Raw genomic sequence first — 24331 nt, forward strand, 5'->3', positions numbered from 1 at the left:
GTGCCCTGGAGCAGTTTTAAATCTTTTCTGGTGCATAATCAGAACCATATAATGTTTTAATGACTTGCATCAAAATATCAAGCATATGAATCTGTAGCACAGACATTTGATTAATTCTTTAAAATTGGTCGTGAGCTCAAATTTAATTGTGCGTTATATCTTCCCAGCAAACCTGCTTTCTTTCCTGTTGCATTGAAGAGTCCAAAACTATGCAAGAATTTTCCAGATATAGGTTAACTACTGGTTTGTACTGAGTCATCATGACCTCTTTGCTTTTATATTCGATTCCACTGAATACAAATCCCACAATGTAACGTGCTTCCTTAACCGTTTTTTAAAGAAATGTATCCACCTGCATTTAACATACTTATTTCCATATCTCGATCATTTTGACATAAAATTTGTCAGTGAAAAGTATTATGAAATTACTTTTAATCTTTATGGTACACCTTTAACAAACCTTTGACATTTGGGTGCCTACCATCTGGTCCTAGACATGCATACATTTTTAGCCACTCAGTTCTTATATAGCTGATTCATTCTTGGTACCTGTGTATGCTCTTCCACTTCCTCATCATGTAAGCCTTCGTTAACTTCCTCCAATCTCTTCTGGTAAATGCTGATGCAAAGTACCACCTGCCATTTCCCATTCCACTATAATAATTTCCTCATCCTCATTTTTGAGTGATCCCATCCCTATCTTGATGTTTCTCCATTTTCCTAATGTGGTCATAAAACCCTTTGCCAGTCACATGGCTTTCTTCACTTAGATAAGTCTTTATATTTCTTTTAGATAACTCAGAATTTGTAGACTGAAGGCCCACTACATGGTAAAACCCATAATTTAGGTTGAAACTTAAGACTCACTATGTAACTGCAAGTTCTTTGAGTATTTCTTCCCTTCAGTACTTCTCGTAACAATCTTTTTACTGTCGGTTTTACCTTTGTTGCATGCTTCCTTTTTAGGATTTATTCTTGGTTAATCTGACCATTCTTTCCTCTAGCTCTGTTCACAGGTGCAGCCTCTTTTTCTGTTAACTAGAATTTTCTTAGACTGCCATGCTAATCATATTTATGTATTTGCCATTTTCTTTTGAACTTTCCCTTATGATTTTCAAACTAAATTGTTTTGGACATCTGTATTTTGTTCTCTAGCTGATCAACTGTGTTTTTGAAGTTTATCCTTCTGTGATTAAACATTAATTAATTTACAATAACTAATTTTTCTCCTACCTTCAACACGCTGATGCGCTGTGGTTTATTTCCTTGGACCAAGTCTATGTTGCATCCTTGTAAACCTTATTATGTATTTATGCAGAATACAGTGGGTGGTACGTGTATGGAATGAGCTGCCAGAAGATGTGGTGGAGGCTGGAACAATTGCAACATTTAAAAGGCACTTGGATGGGTATATGAATAGGAAGGGTTTGGAGGGATATGGGCCGGGTGCTGGTAGGTGGGACTAGATTGGGTTGGAATATCGGGTCAGCATGGACAGGTTGGACTGAAGGGTCTGTTTCTATGCTGTACATCTCTATGACTCTATAAAAGCAGGGAAATGGTATATGAATATGTCAGTCCACTATGCTGTACTCACTGGTGCTCAGGATGACAGTTTCTGCCAGTCACTTTATACATAGAAAACTAGAGTCTGCATGAATAAGACGGCTTCCTAATCTAACCAGAAGAATGCCGTCTAGTTCTGGACTCTCCGACCCCATTTATTTCCTGCTTTGTTCTTTTTGCTCGACTTGCATTAACATTACATTGAAAATTTCTGCCATTGCACAATTGGCTACAATCTCAATCATTATTTAAACTATTTCCCTTGATTTGAATGAAAGAATAATGAAAATGAGCTCAGTCAGACCAGGTGCAGTTTTAAGGCTTGAACTAACTGTTATCGCATGAACAGTAACCTAAATTATAATTTCAGCATCCTTTTTAATTGCACTTTTTTTTCACGTATTTCCTAACTGGAGATTTTACATGAACACCATTTTTGAGAAATGTGGCCTGTACACTAATTAATTGCACCATAATTATAGCATTAGCTAAAGTTGGGAGAGTAAATATAATTCCTGATTGCATTGATTTTTGTAATAGAGTTTCTATTCATTTCCTCTTCTCGAATCTATGCCCATGGCTGACAAGGACAAATCAAGATTAGAGTAGTGCTGGAAAAGCATAGTAGGTCAGGCAGCATCCTAGGGGTAGGAAAATTGACGTTTCGGGATCCCTGATGAAAGGCTCCTTCTCGAAAAGTCGATTTTCCTGCTCCTCAGATGCTGCCTGACCTGCTGTGTTTTTCTAGCAGCATTCTAAGCTTGACTCTGATCTCCAGCATCTGCAGTCTTTCGCCTAGTTGATAAGGGCAAGTGTCTTGTATGGCTTCTCAACCACCCTGTTTACAGGTTTAACCTATTAACCACATCTGTTATCTGGAAAACTTCCTAGAGTCCACCCATTTGTAGACAACTCCCTTGTCTTGTTACTGCTTCCAAAGTGTGTCACCTCACATTTATCAGAGTTAGGTTCCGTCTGCCAAAGATCGGTGACCCCTACGACAGTGTATCGTTATTGGTTTCAGGAGTGGGTTATGTGGTGAACAGTGTGAAAGAAAGTGTTACAAGTAAGAGTGACAGAGCATGAGCCTAGGTAGGAGGTTGGTAAAATAGCAGAAAGAGCATTAGTGAGAGGTATTGGAAAGCAGATGGTGGCACTTAGTTTGGCAGATTGGACGAGGTAATTAACTTTCATCCTATATTAGGCAAAAGTGAGGACTGCAATGCTGGAAATCGGAGTCTAGATTAGAGTGGTGCTGGAAAAGCACAGCAGGTCGGCAGAATCCGAGGAGCAAGAAAATTGACGTTTTGGGCAAAAGCCCTTCATTAGGAATGAGGCAGGGAAGTGGGTGGGCCTGGGGAGAAGTAGCCAAGAGTGCAATAGGTGGATGGAGATGGGGATGAAGGTGGTAGGTCAGAGAGGAAGGTGGAACGGATAAGTGGGAAGGAAGATTAGCAGGTAGGACAGGTCATGAGGATGGTGCTGAGCTGGAAGGTTGGAACTGGGGTGGGGTGAGGTGGGGGAGGGGAAATGAGGAAACTGGTGAAGTCCACATTGACCTAGGGTTGAAGTGTTCTGAGGCTGAAGATGAGGTGTTCTTCCTCCAGGTGTCTGGTGGTGAGGGAGTGGCGATGGACGAGGCCCAGGACCTTCATCCCCTTGGCAGAGTGGGAGGGGAAGTTGAAATGTTCAGCCATGGGGCAGTAAGGTTGATTGGTACGAGTGTCCTGGAGATGTTCCCTAAAGTGCTCTGCTAGGAGGCGTCCAGTCTCTCCAGTGTAAAGGAGGCTGCATCGGGAGCACCGGATACAATAAATAACAACATTGGTGGATGTGCAGGTGAAAGTTTGGATGTGGAAGGCTCCTTTGGGGCTTTAGATGGAGGTGAGGGAGGAGGAGTGGGTGCAGGTTTTGCAATTCCTACGGTGGCAGGGGAAGGTGCCAGGATGGGAGGGTGGGTTGTTGGTGGGGGCGTGGACCTGACCAGGTAGTTACGGAGGGAATGGTCTTTGTGGAAAGTGGAAAGAGGTAAGGAGGGAAATATGTCCCTGGTGGTGGGGTCCGTTTGGAGGTGGCGGAGATGTCGGTGGATGATGAGGTTTATGCGGATGTTGATAGGGTGGAAGGTGAGCACCAGGGTTGGGGGGCGGGGTGGGGGGGGGGGAGGTCTGTCGTTGTTCAGTTGTAGGGGTGGGGTTGGAGGGCGGAGGGGCGGGACATAGGTAAGATGCATTTGAGGGCATCTTGGGAATATGGGATGGCATTTTTGGAGGGGATAGGGTGGGAAGAGGTATAATCCAGGTAGCTGTGGGAGTCAGTGGGTTTGTAAAAAAATGTCAGTGTTAAGTCGGTAGTCATTGATGGAGATGGAGATGCCCAGGAAGGGGAGGCAGGTGTCAGAGATGGTCCATGTGAATTTAAGGTCGGGGTGAAATGTGTTGGTGAAATTGATGGACAGCTCAACCTCCTTGCTGGAGCACGAAATGGCTCCGATGCAGTCGTCAATGTAGCGGAGGAAGAGGTGGGGATTGGTGCCAGTGTAACTACGGAAGATGGATTGTTCTACATAGCCAACAAAGAGGCAGGCATAGCTGGGGCCCATGACTACCCCTTCATCCTGTATTGCTGGACCTTCCACTAGACAGCTGAGACTGCACTCATGTGGATGGTAACCTCAGACCAGGCTGCCATGTACTCATGTCATGTCTTTCTTTGCTGGTCCTGGATGAGGAGGGTCTTCTGCCTCTTTGATCTAATCAGAAGGGCCTCCAGTTCCCTGCCTGCAGACTGAGATGCCAGTGTTCCCTTGTCTACCATGTCTAGGGCAAATGCCAGTAGATGTGGACAGCAGCTCTGATGGACAGCCCTTTACCTGGATGCACAGTGGCTTTTTAAAGATGGTGTCGATGGCTGGGATGCTGGTCAGTTCTAGTATGTCTTGGCAGTGATGAGTTTCTCTGGTTATGGTGATTGTGGATTAGGGCTAGAAGCAGATTATAGAGCAGGGTTATATAGGAATAGACTAAGTAGTTAATGAGGACTGCAGATGCTGGAGATCAGAGTCAAGCATGTGATGCTGGGAAAGCGCAGCAGATCCAAAGAGCAGGCGAATCAACATTGCAGGCATAAGCAGGAATCTGATGCCCGAAGCATTGATTCTCCTGCTCCTCGGATGTTGCTCAACCTGCCGTGCTTTTCCAGCAACACAAGCTCGACTAAGTTGTTAATGAGGCAGGTTTAGCAAGAGCATCAAGAAAGCTTTCTGGGCCTCCGAGAGAAACCATCCATAGTACTTAATAAAACGGACACAGGCAAAGAAAATACTTAAAAGTTCAGCCTAATTTTAAATATCGATCTTTAGTGTGGGTGGCATGGTGGCTCAGTGGTTAGCACTGCTGCCTCACAGCTCCAGAATCCCAGGTTCGATTTCTGCCTTGGGCAACTCTCTGTGTGGAGTTTGCACATTCTCCCCGTGTCTGCGTGGGTTTCCTCCGGGTGCTCCAGTTTCCTCCCACAGTCCAAAGATGTGCAGGTCAGGTGAATTGGCCATGCTAAATTGCCCATAGTGCTAGGTGCATTAGTTAGAGGGAAATGAATCTGGGTGGGTTACTCTTCGGAGGGTCGGTGTGGACGTGTTGGGCCTAAGGGCCTGTTTCTACACTGTAAGGAATCTAATCTAAACTAATAAATGCAATGAAATTTCATATTCATTATGCACCTTCTTGAGAAAAGTTCACTTGTGGATGCACAGATATGAACTATTGTAGGGTCAGGTATATCCAGCTAGCCTTTGGTAAAATCTTTGTTGTTATTCAAAGAAGAATATGGGGCTCGCTCTCTCTGCTAACAGTTAACCTTCTACCAAAATCATTAAAACCTATTATCAGATCAAAAAAATCTCATTGTGAGGCCATGCTCTGAGCAAATTGGTTGCCAAGATTCCTACAATATAAAATGACTACACTTCAGATGTACTGCATTGAATTAAATGATGTGAGGCATCTTGTGGTCAAATAAAAACGCAATTAAATGTAAGCCTATTATTCTTTGGTTTCTCTTCTAAATTTTTTTCTGCAGTCATTTTCATAGCACTTGCTGTGAATATGCAACCTAATCTGGTAACCTCTCGTGATGTTTCATCCCAAAATGCAGATTGTTGTTAGTCTGAATCCATAAATACGCACGCTTCCTCAAGTGACAACTCATACTTGTAGTTCATTACTGATGAATTGGAAAAGAACTGGTAATTCAAAATATAATTGGAGAATAGAAAATACTGGAAGGTTAGTTAATCCCTCACCAGAAAAAACCAAGGGATCGTGGAGGGTGAATGACACAAGAAGTGGGATAGACAAGAAACACTTTAATTGCAGAGAGGCAGGTAATGAGCAGGATCGTCTCCAAACTGATTATAGAGTTAAGTAGAGATCTTTTGGAAGTTATAATATCTGGTGGTATCTAGTGAGGCAATGAAAGGATATTCAAAGAGCAGAAGCACTTGTTGCAGTTCAGATGATGAAAGTTGGAAACATTCACAGATGAATGGCAGAAGATGCCAAACAAAGCAAAGATTGCAGGTGATTTAAAACAGCGTTGTCAGATGGGAATTCCTGACTGACCACAAATAATGGCCATAGCAACACAGCTTTTGCCACATCAGCTTGTAGGACAAGGCATTTTGTATGTGCGCGCGTAGTACTGATAAATGCGTCACCTACATACCGAACAGACATTTAAATTCAGCCTCAAAGAAATGAAACCCTCACAAGAATCAAAAACACTTTCACTCTCTTTATCCTTCACCAATAAAGGCACGTAGAGATGAAAGTACACATGCAGATACCTTGCAACTAAATATTTGGATCACATGTCTCAGCTGTTTATTTTTATTTCATATTCAGAAATGAAATTGGCTCGATGTGGTTGGTGGTTAGTGTATTGGATAGTATTATTTTAAATTGAGACCAGGGATTGTTGGCCACGTGATGGTTCATTAAGGAGTTAATACCAAGTGAACATGCTGAGAGTGGAACCCTGCCACAAGTTGTTTTTCATTGAAGGGTGCACGCAGGAAGTTCTGGCCTGTTGCACATTTCCTGGACACACTCCTGCGCACCCAAGTTTAAAACGTAAATGGGACGTAATTAAGGTCTGAAGTTATCGAAGTCAAAAGTTCTGAAGTAAGTCTTTTTATGAACATATTCGTTGAATCTGACATTTAATATACGCAAGCATTGTTCTTAATGACAAATGGAATAGGAAGTTAATCAGGTTAATTGCAAGAGGAAAACTCTGGGCAATGTCTTGAAGAATAATCAGAACAAATTTGCTGTATATTAACATGGCATAGGGTTAAATGGCTTTCTTATTTACACTGACTTGTTTACTTTGTTTTATTGTTTGAAAATTAAATGCAATTTTGCTTTTCAGTGCTTAAATACTATGCTGTGCTTTTACCCTGTCTCCCCTGATTTAACTTCATAATACAGGGTAGTCATTTTAAAATTGAAAGCACAAATTGTATTTTCCAAACTAGAACAAAGACTGTCTTTTGAACTTTCAGACTTTGCTAACTTTTCAGATTGTATTTCTTACTTGTTCCAGTTTGACCACAAATTAGGGGAGGTGATGGCCTATAAGACATAGGAGCAGAAATTAGGCCATCCATCGATTGGATTTGGGCGGCACGGTGGCACAGTGGTTAGCACTGCTGCCTCACAGCGCCTGTAGACCCGGGTTCAATTCCCGACTCAGGCGACTGACTGTGTGGAGTTTGCACGTTCTCCCCGTGTCTGCGTGGGTTTCCTCCGGGTGCTCCGGTTTCCTCCCACAGTCACAAAGATGTGCGGGTCAGGTGAATTGGCCATGCTAAATTGCCCATAGTGTTAGGTAAAGGGGTAAATGTAGGGGTATGGGTGGGTTGCGCTTCGGCGGGTCGGTGTGGACTTGTTGGGCCGAAGGGCCTGTTTCCACACTGTAAGTCTAATCTAATCTAAACTATGATTCTGCTCTGCCATTCAATCACGATTGGTACGTTTCTCAACCCCATTCTCCCGCTTTCTCCCCGTGACCCTTGATACTCAAAAACCTATCCATCTCAATCTTAAATATATTCAATGACGTGGCCTCCACAGCCTTCTGTGGCAATGAATTCCATTGATTCACCACTGCCTGGCTGAAAAAGTTTCTCCTTATCTCCGTTCTAAAAGGTCTTCCCTTTACTCTAAGGCTGTGCCCTTGGATCTAGTCTCTCCTACCAATGGAAACATCTTCACAGCATCCACTCTGTCCAGGCCATTCAGTATTCTGTATGGTTCAATTTGATCCCCCCTCATTCTTCAAAACTCCGTTGAGTATAAACCCAGAGCCCTCAAACATTCATCGTATGTTAGGTCATGTGGTATTATCATCAGATAATTAATTCAGAAACTCAGCTAACATTCTGGGACCTGTTTGAAACCCACTGTGGTAGATGGTGGAATTTGAATTCAATTTAAAAAAAGTTCAGAATCAAACTGAAACAATTGCTGGTTGTTGGAAAATCCCATGTGGGATGGAAATTTGCCATCATCACCTGGTCTAGCCTATATTTTTTTTTAGATTCCCTACAGTGTGGAAACAGGCTTTTCAGCCCAACAAGTCCACACCGACCCTCCGAAGAGCAACCCACCCAGACCTATTCCTCTACATTTACCTCTGACTATATGTGACTCCAGATCCACAGCAATGTGGTTCACCCTCTGAATTGCTCTATGCAAGCCATTCAGTTGGATCAATCACTGCAAAGTTTCAAAGAAATGAAACCAGACAGATTACCTGGCATTGACCTGGTCACTGGAAAAGATAATGGCAGAAATAGCTCTGTCCACCATTTGGGGGCTTTAGCCAAAATTGGGAGAGCAACAGCTTGACCTAGCCATACTCTCTGAATCAGACCTTACAGGCAGTGTCCCACACACCATCAATATCCCTGAATATGTCCTATGCTACTGGCAAGACAGACCTAGTAGAGATAGCAACACAATCATATTCAATTGGGAGGGAGTTGTCCTGGAAGTCCTCAACACTGACTCCAGACCTCAGACTCTAATGACTTCAGGAAACTGCCTGCTGGTTACCATGTACCGTCCTCTGCTGATGAATTGATATTCCTCCATGTTGAACAACGTTGGAGGAAGCACTGATGGTGGCGAGGGTGCAGAATGTACTCTGGGTAGGGGACTTCAAAGTCCATCACCAAGAGTTGCTCAGCAACTGCACTGCTGATCAAGATGGTCAGGTCATAAAGGAAATAGCTGCTGGGTCTGTAGCAGGTAGTGAGGAAACTAACAAGAGGGAAAACATGCATGACCTCATCCTTACCAACTTGCCAGCTGCAGATGCATCTGTCCGTGACAGTATTGGTAAGGGGGACCACCACACAGTACTTGTGGAGATGAAGTCCAACCTTCACACTGAGAATAACCTCTATTGTGTTGTGCTCAGTGGAATAGACTTCAAACTAATAACTCCAAACTGGGCATCCATGAGACACCATGGGTCATCAACAGCAGCAGAATCGTACTCCACAACCTGCAACCTCATGGCTCAGCATATTCCTCATTCAACCATTGCCATCAAGCCAGGGGATCAACCTTAGTTCATTGGAGAGTGCTGGAGCACGTCAGGAGCAGCACCAAGCATACTTGAAAATGAGGTGTCCACCTGATGAAGCTACCAGACAGGACGACTTGCATTCCAAACAAGTGATCAAGCTAAGTGATCTCATAACCAACAGATATGATCTAAAGTCTGCAATCTTGTCACATCCTGTTGTGAATGGTGGTGGAATGTTAACTCACTGGAGGAGGAGGAGGCTCCATAAATATCCCCAATGAAAGAAGAGTGCAGCACATCCGTGCAAATGAAAAGATTGAAGCTTTGTCAGCAATCTTCAGCCAGAAGTGCTGAGTGGATGATCCATCTTGGCTGCCTCTAGTGGTCTTCAGACAATGTGATTCACTCCATGTGATAAAAAGAAATGGTTGGAGGCACTGGATGCTGAAACGGCTATGTGCCCTGACAACTTAGCCACAAATAGTACTGAAGGCTTGTGCTCTCAAACTTGCTGCTCCCCTTGCCAAGCTGTTCCAGTAATTTAAGTAAGTTAGCTATTCCAGTAGTCTACCAGACAATGTGGAAAATTGTCCTGTATATAAAAAGAGAACAAATCCAATCCAGCCAATTACCGTCCCATCAGTCTACTCTCGATCATCAGTAGATGTGGCAGGTGTCATCAACTGCTATCAAGCAGCACCTGCTCAGCAATAACCTACACAATGATGCCCAGTTTTGGTTCTGCCAGGGTCATCTCATTCCTGACCTCATTACATCCTTAGTTCAAACATGGACAAAAGAGCTGAATTCCACAGGTGAGAGTGACAGCCCTTGACATCAAGGTTTCATCAGAACAAATGTGGCATCAAGGAACCTGAGCAAAATCAATAGATATTGAGGGGCTACCTCTTTGGTTGGATCTGGCAGATAGGAAGATGGTCATGGTTGTTGGAGGTCAGTCATCTGAACCCAAGACATCTCTGCAGGATTTCCTCAGAGAAATGACCTAGGCCCAACCATCTTCAGCTGCTTCATCAGTGGCCTTTTCTCCATCATAAGGTTAGAAGTGGTATGTGTGCAATCATCAGCGAAATGTTCAGCACCATTCACAACTCCTCAGATACTGAAGCAGTCCGTGTTCAAATGCAATATGATCTGGACAATATCCAGGCTTGGGCTGACAAGTGGCAAATAACATTCATGCCACACAAATTCTAGGCAATGACCATCACCAACAAAAGGCAATCTAAACCCTGTTCCTTGACATTCAATTGTGTTACCATCAGTGCATCCCCCACTATCAACATCTGAGGATGACCATTGACCGTAAACTCAACTGGAACCAAACACTGGCTACACGAGCAGGTCAGAGGTCAGGAATACTTCAGTGAGCTACTCACCTGACTCCCCAAAGGCTGTCTGTCATCTACAAGACAAAAATCAGGAGCATGATGGAATACTCCCCACTTGCCTGGATGGTGCAGCTTCAACAGCACAATCCAGGAGAAAACTACTCACTTGATTGGCACCGCATCCACAAATGTCTGCTCTCTCTACCAACACTCCGCAGAGGCTGTGTGTACTGTCTGTAAGATGCACTGCACAAATTCAAAGATTTTCAGACAGCTCCTTTGAAACCTGTGACCACTTCCATCTAAAAGGACAAGTGCAGCATATAAATGGGAATACCTCTACCTGAATACCTGCGCAGCATATTCATTTAGAACCCTACCTACATCCCCGTTAAATGTCTATCATTGCTTTTCTAGGCAAAAGTGAGAACTGCAGATGCTAGAAATCAGAGTCTGGATTAGAATGGTGCTGGAAAAGCACAGCAGGTCAAGCAGCATCCGAGGAGCAGGAAAATTGACGTTTCGGGCAAAAGCCTTCTTCAGGACTGAAAGCAGGGAGTCTCCACCTGCTGTGCTTTTCCAGCACCACTCTAATCCTGTCATTGCTTTTCCGTTGACCCATTCCTGAACATAAATTGGTAACTCACTTTCACAAGCTCTATTTAATCCCCTCCTCATGTCCTCATTTGTGTATAATATACTCGTCTTGGATTAATTCTTCTCTCCTTTAAACTGTATGTAAAATGCACCTTCCATTCCAGAACATACTAGCCATTGGAATGGTGTTTATAAGTTGGTCAGACAAGATGAGTATCAACTTTTAAATCCACAGTACATGCATCAACATCAGGTCTGTAGCCACTCACTACAACGTGCATATGAATGTGTAATTTACCCCAGCATTTGACTCCTTGGAGGGACGGGCAGTTGGCTAGTTGGCTCGTTTGGCTGGATGGCGTGTTGTGGATCAGATTGTTGTCAACATCACAGGGTTTGACCTGGAACTGTTCCATTCCATCAATGTGCATCTTGTCTGTGAGCACCACACTTAAGTCACTCACAGGCACCACAGCCTGTGCAACTGCAAGCAAAGGTCTTGATAGATATGGGATGTCCACTAAAAATGTAGCCTATGACACATGTCTGAATGCACAAAGTCCACCAGAGAGAGGTGTAGTGTGCCAGCTCTCTGGTTCCATAAGGTGCTTATTGAGCAGACCATGTTCAAGTTGTAGTTCTTCTGCTTGCACCACTCAGGCCAAATGCAGCAGCATACGTTTCACTGGGTGTTGGCTTCACACAGCAGAGGAGGAGTGGTTGCCTCATGAATCAGTTTCTTTTGCAGGGACTCGGAGAGGTTTTCAGTTGCCTCAAAGAGCACCTAACTCCCTTATCTCAGATAATAGGATCTCCCTCGTAGTGATCCACATTTTATAATTTTTCCTGATTTGGCACACAATCATACCACCAGATCTCCAGTTACATCTGTTGCTGATGCTAACAATATGAGCCCTTAGCTGGCTGACCCCTCTCCTTGCAATGAGACATTGCTCAATGCCCTCTGGGGAGGCCCCCCAGCTTTTCAATGTAAAGCAGGTTAGTTGACCCTTTTACTGCATTGGACCCAGTGTGACTGCTGTGGACCCATGCATGGCTGCTATGGACTCCATGGCTGCTAGCCTTCCCTGCAGCCTCTTCAGTCAGCCTGGAGAGTCTCCTAGTGCTTTTGGAGGGAGACTCCAGGGAAGTATCTGTGCACTGTGGGCTTTGCAGCAGAGTCTGCAATGCATTACCTGGACCTCCTGAACTGGTCAGCTGATGCCAGACATCCTCTGATTTTTTTTTCCCCCTCATACCCACCAATTAATGATCAGGTTCCACATCTCAGCACAGCAAATTGCTGCACAATGTTGTGTGTCTAGCCTTTCCTGAAATGGGCAGCATTTCCTTCTCCTACTTGTCCACCAGTAGCACCAGCCTCTTGTGCATAAAAGTCCACCCTGTGTTTCTGCGGCATTATCTTTGGAAACTCAAACTGCTGCATTGAAGTTAGCCTCACTGCTCCTCAGGTGAAATATGTTTCAGAGAGGAATATAATCTGACTTTCTTTGAAGTGCACAGAAACAAAAGGCGATAAATGAACACCATTCGCAATCAATTTTTAGATCTAATAACCATTCTTCCATATTGAATGATTAGTCCACTCTAAACAATGATGTTTGTGGTTGTATGTACTGGTCCTAGGATAATTAGCTATTTGACACTTGAGAGAACCATAGAAACTTGTGTCTTCTGAAGTAGTTTGTCGACACATACATTACCTAAGCAAGGCCAAACTTTATTACTGTTGCCAAAGGTCAGTAACAATAGCAGGGTGTGACCGTAATTCTATATATCAGCAGGTTTTCCAAGAGACTAAGGATGAGGGTGGTCATGGAGGGTCAGAAATTCTGTCACATTGTCATTTTCACCTGCTTCGTTGTGCCGTTCCTCTGAATTGTAAAGTGATTTTTTTTTAATCCATTGAAGTGCAACTGGTGTAAATCTACCAGTTTAGAATAATGCTGATTTGTTCAGCAAAATTTAAAAACAGCTCGGTTTTCCTCAAAAATGCACCTCTGGACTCCATTAGGCCTGAGTTTCAATGGCAGAGGGAAGGTGAGATATTTGGACTTAGTATCCTTGCTTAATTTAAGAGCACGATGTGAACAATTTCAAGTGTAGAAATCTCTTTATGTGCTCAAGATGGAATTTGCTACTTTACTTTTTTGTGAAATCACACATCATGCTGAAATACAGCTCCATGGCAGTGGGGCAACAAACAAAAAGTTTGACTTCCTGATTCCTGATCACTCTGTATGGACCGATGCTGTAAAGTGGATATATGTGCCAATCAACCACACCGCCCTATGGCCCAACATTTCGATTTCCCCCTCCCACTCTGCCGAGGACATAGAGGTTCTGGGCCTTCTTCACTGCCACTCCCTCACCACCAGATGCCTGGAGGAAGAAAGCCTCATCTTCCGCCTCTGAACACATCAACCCCAGGGCAGCAATGTGGACTTCAACAGTTTCCTCATTTCCCCTTCCTCCACCTCACCCAGTTCCAAACTTCCAGCTCAGCACTGTCCCCATGACTTGTCCTACCTGCCTGTCTTCTTTTCCACCTATCCACTCTACCCTCCTCTCTGGCCTATCACCTTCATCCCCTCCCCCACTCACCTATTGTACTCTATGCTACTTTCTCCCTACCCCATCCCTCCTCTAGCTTATCTCTCCACGCTTCGGGCTCTCTGCCTTAATTCCTGATGAAGGGCTTTTGCCCGAAACGTTGATTTTACTGCTCCTTGGATGCTGCCTGAACTGCTGTGTTCTTTCAGCACCACTAATCCAGAATATGTGAACATCAGCTGAGAGCAGAATTAGAAGAGCTGTGATGCCCCACTGTGTGAAGAGCCTGCCAACCTCTATTCAGTAAATTGATGTTGACTCGTCACCTAGGTAAGACACTGGCCCACTGCCACCTTCTACAGAGCTGTAAACAGTTGGACATGAAACCCAGAAAAGATAACTGAGGAAAGTTGTTTGAAAAATAACCCGTTTCACTTGCTTGTCTTAACCAGATTTATGCTCTAGAACCAATAGCACGTCTACAAAAGGATTGAGTGAAGTGCTTATTCTATCTTATTTGAACTAATTCCAGGTTTATGAAATAGTTTTAAACTTAAATGTGATTTGTGGCGATTATGTGGATAATGTTTTAACAGTGCATTCTTATTTGCAATGTTAAGCTGTGGGCTCTATTCTTGACAAACATTGGTGTATAAACAGCTATCATTATTTCCTTGAGAAGCACATTTTACTATAGAAGCAAGATAAAGCAGTTGTGGAAAATAGATGGGAAGGAAGCTGTGTTGCTATTTTCTAGGAAGTTTCCTTTAATAGGTAAGGGGCACCATCTGATTACCGCACACCAAATCCTTTTGACATTTTAAGCACTTTTTAAAAAAAAATGTATTTAACTCCTGCCAAGCTGACTGCACTATCTTCCTTATGGCATGGGCAGTAAAATATTAGTGTTAATTGACTTATTATTTATCTACACATGATGCGTGGGCTGCAGAGGTACATGCGTGGGTACATTTAAGTTTCAGAAGAGCCCTGGATGGAGATGGCTTGCAACCTAAGCTACGTAATGTGTCCCTATCCTCCCGAAAAACGTCAGAGGCACATGAGCTCCAGCATGATGTTTCAGCGCCATGACCTGTCATCAGAATGAGGAAATGTTTAGCTGGAACAAATTTTGAACAAGGGGAAAGCGGAAAGGTGGCAAAACAGAGCCAGTGGCAAGTAGGTCTGCAACAGGGTGGAAGGCATGCAAGACCACCAGCGCACACTTTATCAAAGCCCACTCTGACCACATTACCTTGGCCTCCTAATTCAATAAAGCTCAATGTATACCTGAGGACAATAACTCCTCTTACGGTGAGGTATTTTACAGTCTTCTGGACTTGTCACAATCCTTGATGATAAGACTGCTGGAATTCAACCCTATTTCCTGAGTCACCCCATATCTGGAATATGCCCAGGTTAATATGTAGGAGGATTAATTTGATTGATTGTAATGTCACAAATTGTGGGTAGAGACCAGGAGTTTTACTGTAATTTTCACATGGAGCAGCTGTATCTGTACCAGTTCTGTAAGGCTCTCATAACTCTATCTGATCAAATGCAATAAATGTCGTCTTATCTAAGAAAAGTGTAACTTCTGTTGATAGTTGACAGTGGTGTATTCTCTGCCACTGATCACTAGAAATGCCATTGACACAGCAAACCACCTCAAAAGCCACTTACATTGTGCCACTCCTATACCAGTATGTAGCATCTATACATGAAAAATGCTGAAAGGTACCAGGAATACGCATCTTGGAAAATACTACAGGTGACAGGATCCCAAGACAATCTGTGCTGTGTCCTGATCATGCAGCTATTTGAAGATCCAGACCATCAATTCTGTTTCTTTCTTTCCACAGATACTATCTTACCTTCTGAATAGTTCCAGTGTTTTCTCTTTTTATTATAGTCAACTTTAATAGATTGCAATAGAATGTGATTGAATTTCAAACTGTGTTACTCATTTGAAAATAAACCAGTCACCTTTCCACCCCCTCCCCCCACCACCCTCCTCCGAAACATAGGGAGCAAGCAGATATGTCCTACCCTTGCCTTCCACATGTTGCCTGTTGAGGGCAGCTGGAAACAGTGCTGAAATACGGAATGTGTTCCTGTTTCTGCTGAAGATGCAATTACATTTAAACTGGCACTTGCCCCAAATAAACCTATCATGTTAAGAATTTTTTAGTGAATTTGTTCGTGGGGTGTGGGCATTGCTAGCTAGGATTTGTTGCCCATGTATCTGCTGGTCTTACTCTTCTGTGTTGTAGAAATTGTGGGTTTAGAAGGTGTTATCAAAGGAGCTGTGGTGAGTTGTTGCAGTATGCTTTTTGTAAATGGTTACTGTTCTGCTTTGCTGGTGAAGAGTGCACGTTGAAGTTGGTAGATGGGTGCCAATCAAGTGGCTTGCTTTGTACTGGATGACGGTAATCTTCTTGAGTGTTGGAGCTGCACATATCCAGGCAAGTGGAGAGTACTCCAATATACTACTAACATGTGCCTTTTAGATGGTGGAGAAGCTTTGGCGGGGAATGTGGGGTTGGGGTGGGGATGTGCAGTTACTTCCTGCAGAATTCTCAGCCTACGACTCGTTTTTGTAGTTATTACAATGGCTGCACCAATTCAGTCTCTGGTCTACGGTGACCTCCAGAATCTTGATACAATTTCTAATACCATTGAAAGTGAATGTTAGATTAATTTGATATTTGATCAGATTGTTCACATTCCTGATGAAGGGCTTATGCCTGACACGTGGACTCTCCTGCTCCTCGAATGATGCCTGACCTGCTGTGCTTTTCCACTTCAGAACTCTGATCTCCGGCATCTGCAGTCCTCACTTTCTTCGGATTGTCCTCTGGCTTACTGCACTGACTCTGGATGGGAAATAAAATGTACTCACCCTTTGGCAGACCCATTTTGGTGATCTGAAACCTGTATCCAGTTTGTGACACCAATTGTTATCTGGAAGGACTATGCGATAGTCACTCCTAGCAACACTGTCATGACAAATGCATCAATGATAGGGCAGCAGGGTTTTGGGTGACTTCATTCCCAGAAGGTACAAGGTCAGTTAGGAAAGCATATGAATTGTTGAGATTGCAAATAAAAGGGTTATCAATGAACGTTTAATCGCCAAATGAACTGAACTGAAGATAGGAAGTGTTATTGGAGATGGATGTCCTTGCCTTTGGAGGTAGTGAAGATATATTGTTCAAATATTATGTTTGAGTCAAATAAGATGGCATGGCTGATGGTAGTCTAGTTATTCTCGGGAGGAGGTTGGAATTATTGCTCAGAGTGAAAGGAAAAAAATTGCATTTATCTAGGATCCTTCCTGACCAGATGATGTCCCAAAATGCTTTAAAATCAATGATGTATTTTTGATGTGCAGTCGCAATTGTAATGCAGGGATCAGAGTTTGTGATGGAAATGAAAGAGCCTGGTGTGTCCCAATATTTAAGTGGAGGATATTCCTGCCCATCCAGCACTGCCAGTGATGAGGTAGAAGTGGATATTGTCTGTGTACATGTGGAAGCTGACATTCTGTTTTTGAATGCTGTTGCTGAGGGATAGAAATGGATGAGAAATAGGAGGGGACAAGTATAACTTAGGGGACTCCAGATGTAACCTACTGAATGGAAACCAGGTTCAGGTTAAAGGAGAGTCAAATTGGACTGGGTAAAATGGATATCTAAAATGGATTCTGGATTACAATTCTGATGAAGGGCTTTTGTCTGAAACGTCATTTTCGCTGTACTTTGGATGCTGCCTGAACTGCTGTGCTCTTCCAGCACCACTAATCCAGAATCTGGTTTCCAGCATCTGCAGTCATTGTTTTTACCCTATCTAAAAATGATGTCTAACCTAAAGGTGTCGTCTTCTAACATGATGAAATACAATTGTTCTTTTCACTATTCCCTTCCTCACTACATTTAATTGATATCCCATGTCCACGTTAGTATGTTGACCATGCCACAGGAAAATAATGGGGTTATTCTGGTACTAGTTGCTGTGTTTATCCTGTGTTCCTGTTGATGTTTGCTACTTTTTTGTTTTGTTCCACTAACTAGGAGGAAAGCTATTCTGGTCAGGTTGGATAACTTGCAAATGTCCATGTTGGTAGGAAGTAATGATAAATTCTTATTTAATATAGTTATTGATTTAATATATTTTACATGTTCTTGTGTATAAACAAAGTTTTTTGTAGATTGGACTCTGGTTGCTGCAAGTATTGTAATGGTAGTACACAGTAAAAGTATGAACGGTGAAGAAAAGGGGGAATGAAGAAAGTAACTTTTGCCCTGTCAAGTGAGAGAAGCAACTTTCGGTCAGATGCCTCTCAGTTTGACTCTCCATGAAACTGAACTCGAGTTAAATGGTACTCTGTCATTAACGGATCAAATTCTGTTTTTAACACTTAAAAAATGTATTCTTTATCCCTTTAGTAAAGAGAAACTGGAATTTATTCCTTGTATATACGGATTGGTCTATTTTGTCTATAGTACCTTGATAATCTTACAAGAATGATAATGTATCAGTGTGTACAGGCTGGTTAAATGATTTTTTTTGTTGTTCTAACTCTGGTGTAGGGACTGTTCTGGCACATTATTTCCCATGAAGAAATGCTAGAAACTGCCATGGAGATGGTAATCTGTTAGTGGAAATGCTGTGACCAAGTTATCCGTCCTTAATAGAGCTTTATTCAGAAATCCTGTTGTTCTTGTTACAATTATAATACCCCAGTTTCCGGAGTGCTGAAAGAAGTTAATTCAAACATCCATTCGTAAAGTGTTTGTCATAGCTCCTTAAATGTAACCCTCAATACTAACATTCATTGTTCTTTACTCTTTGCTGTTACCATGGAAGTTTTTAGTAACGTAAGCAGCAACACATGTCTTTCTCAGTCTCTGCCTTCTGAAAAGCATGGAAATGTATTTGAAGTCTTTAATCTCACTTTAAGATGTTTGGGCAGACTTTTGTACATTGAGGAAAAGAAAAGAATGCTTGAATTTCTCTTTGTATGGTATTTTTATAAGGAATGTCTTTTATATAAATGTTGTTATAGTTGATGTTATAATTTGGGATATCAGTACAACCTTACTGAAGCAGTGTAAATGTCTGCATAAGAAACAGGCCTTTTTAAGAATGCTATGCCATTTAAAACTGCACAAATAAGTTGTAGGCTGTGGCAAATGAGAAAGAGAAGTGTAATTTGAAAAACACTAATGTTATTCATAATCCATTGTACTTTTTTTTTGAATGTCTCTAATAGGAAAATTGGGAAGAAAATATTAGTGATGATTTAGCGTAAATTTGATAGTCTGACTGAGTTTAAAATCATGAAGTGCTAGAGAAACCTAGTAGGTTTGGCAAGGAGAAATAGGATTTTGAGTCCAATATGACTCCTCATTGGAACCCAAACAATTTAATGTATTTAAGGTTTATATTATTACAATATATTCTATGTATATCATGGTTTTTGAAATTGTATAACAGTTTCAGAATAAATCAACAATAGGTAGGAAGGTACTTAAAATTATGTATTTATAAAACTGAGTTCAATCAACAAAGCTGCAGTGAATGTTCAGTTCAGAAAGAAATAATTGAATAGCAATTTGCTGAAATGCATAATATGAATTGTCCTACCTGCAAGTGCTCAATCTAACCTATTCCTCTTTTATTACACTCTTTGCAGGACAGATAATACGAGAGAAAGCAGTAACTAGCTTTCCCAGATGTTGTAAAGCATATCATTTATTTGGCAATGATCATTCAGAAGTGCTGGAAACAAGATGTTCTTTCAAAGCTGAGAATCATGTTCACTACAATTAATGAAGAGCACATGGTGGGCCAAAACGTCAGAAAAGACTGGGCAGAATGATCCCCACTTCCTTTTACACTGCTTTTGAGCTGGAAGAAAACCACCAGAATGCAACTAAATCAAGAACAGTGCTTTTAACCAAACAGGAAGTGAAAATCTCCTTTAACAAGAAGCCTTGGTAGACATGCTTTAAATTTTGAACTTCCAACATTTTAGCTTGTAAGGAAAAAAAAATTGATTGATAACAATGCCATCAAGGGGAAAATACTTTATTAGTGAAAATGAAGCTCGTAAAAGTACAGACTCACTGTATGAGACTTATTGCTGTATGAGCCAGCAACTACCACTTGTTGTCCTCTTCCTAGTGATAATCATTGGGGCTTGTATAGCTCTGATTGCTCTTTTCTTTTCCATTGAGCTGGTAAGTGTTAGTCTAAATATTTTGCCAATTTATACATTATGAATTGTTAATATTCTTTGTAAATGAAGAATGCTACTTTCCTGTGTCATTTTTCAATACAAATTTGGTATATATTTAGATCTGAAAACCTATAGAGCCAATTCATTGTAACACATTAACTCAATGCATTTTAAACTGTGGTATTTTGAAGTTTTGTTTTTGAATTATGTTGTCAATTATTGTCTCATTTTGAGGAAAGAACTTGGAACAAGTTTTGACATTGTAGCCTCCTCAGATATGCCAGGCACACCAGAACACTACACCTCCATATAGCTGTGCTGTATCTGGAATTGGAGTCGAGAGTGTGGTGCTGAAAAACACAGCAGGTCAGGCAGCATCCGAGGAGAAGGAGATTTGATGTTTCGAGCATAAGCCCTTCAGGAATTACATCAGACATCCCTGATGAAGGGCGGATGCCCAAAACGTCGAATCTCCTGCTGCTCAGATACTGCCTGACCTGCTGTGCTTTTCCAGCATCACGCTCTCAACTCTAATTTCCAGCATCTGCAGTCTTCACTTTCTCCCTGTATCTAGAATTGTTCATATCTCAGTATTCTTTCACCGTCACTGGGTCAAAATCCTGAAACTCCCTAACAGCACAGCAATACCTCAACCAACAGCAAGATCTTGTCATTATGCAGTGTTTCAATGTAACAAAATGTCCCATGGTGTTTGACAGCAGCATGCCAAACAAAATATGACATGGAGGCATGATACAAGGTCAGGTCAGATGAAAGAAGTATGTTTTAAGGAGTGTCATAAAAGAGGAGAGAGATAGATGGGCAGGTGTAAGGAGTGAATTCCAGAGCTTTAGACCAAAGCAATCTGAAGGCACAGTCACAGATGTTCAAATTTCCAGAACTGAAGGAGTATGGATATTTTGGAAGGTTGTGGGGCTGGAGCAGATTTCATAGATGCGGACAGAAGGAATGAGTAAGGAATTTGAACCGAGGATAAATTTTGAAATCAAGTCTTTGACCAGTAGAGATAGGGGAATGTGCAAGATAAGACTCGTGTTGTAGTGTTTTGGATGATCTCAAGATTTCTAGAAGGTAGAATGGGGAAAGTTTCACCAGGAGTTTATTGGAATGGTCAAGTCTAGAGTTTACCACTTAGATTACTACAGATCAAAATCAAAGCTTCCCTTTTACAATGGGAAGTTGGAATGGTTTCCAGATACTGACTTTCTTGAGAATGAATATATTGATTCCCTTTTTCATTTTGTAAGTCAGTCACAGTTATTTAAAGAGAGAAATCACTGGTTGGAATTATGGCTTCAATGTAATTTTTTAAAATAAATTTCAGAATTCCCACTGCTGACCTTGTGCTGTTTATATTCGGCAGAGGTTGGTGCCACACCAGCTGATGTTTTGGTCACCACGGTGTTGTAATTCTAAATTGTCATACCACCCAAGCCTCATTAATGTTTGTCATATGAAAGAAAATCATAATTAACTCAATTGCTTAGGAAGAAGCAAAAATATCCGGCACAATATTGCCCAATTAAATAAATGAACCGTTTTAAATGCAATCAATCTCAAACCTGTAAATACCAGCGAACGCCAACCAAATTACTGAAATATTTCCTTCAAAATTTTTGGGGCAGGCACCATTTTAATTTCCTTCTTTGGGAATAAACTGACACAACATAGAGATCAAAATGTATGCATATTTTTGGATGGTGTAGGTGGAAAAATCACTAAATGTGATCATAAAATGGATTTTATTTTGATGCAAAATGGTCTTGCGCCATGTGTTTATGGTGGAATCTTAAATCAAATGAAGTTTCCAAGTTTTGGGTGGTGGATATCCCCAGCTGATATAGATCAGCTACTCAATCTGTGGATGAGATGCAAATCATGGACCTATCCTCCTATGGGTCCATAGCACTCAAGGTTTCTCCATGAAGTCAGAGAGAACATTTATGATTTACTGAGTGCAACCAGCGGAGAGAAAAATCCACAGTTTCAGTTGAATTAATGCTATAAAACTGAACAAGCCACATTGACGGACAAGTGTGAAAAGGGAGAGATTGATGTCTGCTCTGAAGCCAGAGTTAGATATTTAAGGCACTCTGATACTCAGCTCATAACGAGCTTTGACACTGAGCCACAGTTAATTAGGTTATCCTATCCGTGCACTGACCATCCATTGGAGAATAAACATTGAAGAGACAACAGTGAGGCAACCTTTAATGGTCTAGAAAATGGTTTGATATTTGAAGTAATTTAAGTATGTGTATTTTGATGTGGCACCATAACAGTTATTGTGGTCAAGCCTTCTATGTGATTGTGGTAATGAATAACTATATATAATTACAGTGCTTCACAAATGGAAATCAAGTCATATATAATTCATATTAATTATGTATTTTCTTTCAAACAGAATGTTCAGATGCACCTTCTCTTTTTTATTACATTATGCACTGCTTTGGGCATATTTATAGTGATTTTTATTCTTGTCTGCATTGAGTCCTTATTTCAAAGATGGATGAAGATATTTGCATTAGTCATTTGGGTTTGTCTTCTTACTATGGGGTACGTTTTCATTTTTGCTGGTGATACTATCTCTGCTTGGGACCAGGTAAGCTCGTTTCAATTTTTAACTTCCTGTTATGGTGCACATTTGTTTTGTCTTATATTCTTTGTTGTTGAATTTCTGCATGGATTCTTCTGTAATTTTAGCCGAAAGTTGCTTTATTCCTGCAGTTTTTTTTAAACAAAACTTCCCAAGGGAACTTAAGAAATCCCTTGTATAAGTTACACCCTGTGTATCTCAAGTGAAATCAGGTCACTTTTCCAGATTTGTCAACTGGAAATTTTATTAAATGTGCAATTTAAGCCAAGGTGAAATTTGCTTCTAATTTTTCAACTCTCGTTGAATCAGTTTCTCTTAGTTGGTAACCTTTGGAAAAACATGGTTTGAAACCATTGAAATTATGTTCATTACTTGACATGAAGCCCTTGATTTCAATTAAACTATGCTGCAATGTTGGAGATCCAGTCTTTCAAGTGATTCCTTTAAGCTTCAATTTTTTTTTCATTCACTGGATAGTGTTGCTGTTGGCATTGCCATCATTTATTGAAAACTTAACTGCTCTTGAGTTGCCACCTTGAACTGCTGCAATTGGTGTAATGAGGAGAACCCAACAGTGATGTTCCTTAAGGAATTGTCGTATCTTGATCCAATGACAATTGTGACATATTTCCAAGGCAGGATGGTGCATGACTTAAATGAGGGACCTGTGGCTAATGGGTGTTCCCATGTGCATGCTGCACTATTTCCTTCAGATACTCAAGACCAAGAGGTTAAGAGATACTGTCAAATTGCTGGCATATACTTCGTAGATTGAACATGCTAAGACTACAGTGTGCACCCTGTGGATGAGATGGATGTCTTCAGTGGGGAATGGAGTGCCAGTAAAGCAAGCTGCTTTATTCCAGATAGTGTTAAGCTGCTTGACTAGTTTAAGTTAGCCTTATCCACATAATTGGGGAGCATTCCATAATACTGATTTGTGCCTTAGAAATTCTGGAATGAATTTCTCAAGTCAGCAGCTGAATAACCCACTACAGAATATCAAACTACTGATCTGCACTTGTAGCCACAGGACTTATTTCGATCCAGTTTGGTTCCTGATTAATAGGGATTGCATCCACACTCCCTGGAAGTTGAGAATGGGGAATTACCCCCCCCCCCCCTCAATTGAATGTCAAGGGGGGTGTAATTAGACCACCTCTTGTTGGCGATGGTCATTGCTTGGCATTTAGAGTCACACAGCACAGAAACAGACCCTTTGGTCCAACCAGTCCACACCAACCATAGTCCCAAACCAGACTAGTCCCACTTGCCTATGCTTGGCCCATATCGCTCCAATCTTTCCCTATTCATGTCCTTATCCACATGTCTTTCAAATGTTGTAACTATAGCCACATCCACCACTTCCTTTGGAAGTTCATTCCACATGCATCACCGTGTTTTAGAAAATAAAATGTTCCTCGTGTCTTTTTTAAATCTTTCTCATCTCACCTTAAAAATATGCCCCTTGGTCTTGAAATCACTCACCCTGGGGAAAAGACTCCTACCATTCACCTTATCTATACCTCTTTTTATTTTATAAACGTCTATAAGGTCACGTATCAATCTCCTATGTATGGAATAAATGATATTTATTACTTATCAGCCACTGAATGTGGTGCAGGTCTTCCTATATTTGAGCATAGACTGATTCCATATCTGATGAGTTGTGAATGAAGCTGAACACTAATCATTAGCAAACAGCCCCATCTCTGACCTTATGTTGGAGGGAAGGTTAATGATGAAGCAGCTGAAAATGGTTGGGCCTAGGACATCTACTTGAAC

At 41.6% G+C, this 24331-nt stretch overlaps 1 protein-coding gene across 6 annotated transcripts in view; it reads left to right on the forward strand.

Moving 5' to 3' along the window:
- The window catches only part of adcy7 (adenylate cyclase 7), a 192208-nt gene that overhangs the window by 98527 nt on the left and 69350 nt on the right, over positions 1-24331 (forward strand). For 4 of the 6 annotated variants that reach the window (XM_060838122.1, XM_060838118.1, XM_060838121.1 and 1 more), the window contains 2 exons: positions 19384-19930; positions 22355-22552. In XM_060838122.1, coding sequence (XP_060694105.1) covers positions 19757-19930; positions 22355-22552 — 372 coding nt within the window. In that variant the 5' untranslated portion in view covers positions 19384-19756. The remainder of the gene's footprint in view (positions 1-19383; positions 19931-22354; positions 22553-24331) is intronic. The other 2 variants (XM_060838120.1, XM_060838123.1) reach the window with 2 other exon arrangements.

This window comes from Hemiscyllium ocellatum, chromosome 17, assembly GCF_020745735.1.
Source record: "Hemiscyllium ocellatum isolate sHemOce1 chromosome 17, sHemOce1.pat.X.cur, whole genome shotgun sequence".
Lineage (NCBI taxonomy): Eukaryota > Metazoa > Chordata > Chondrichthyes > Orectolobiformes > Hemiscylliidae > Hemiscyllium > Hemiscyllium ocellatum.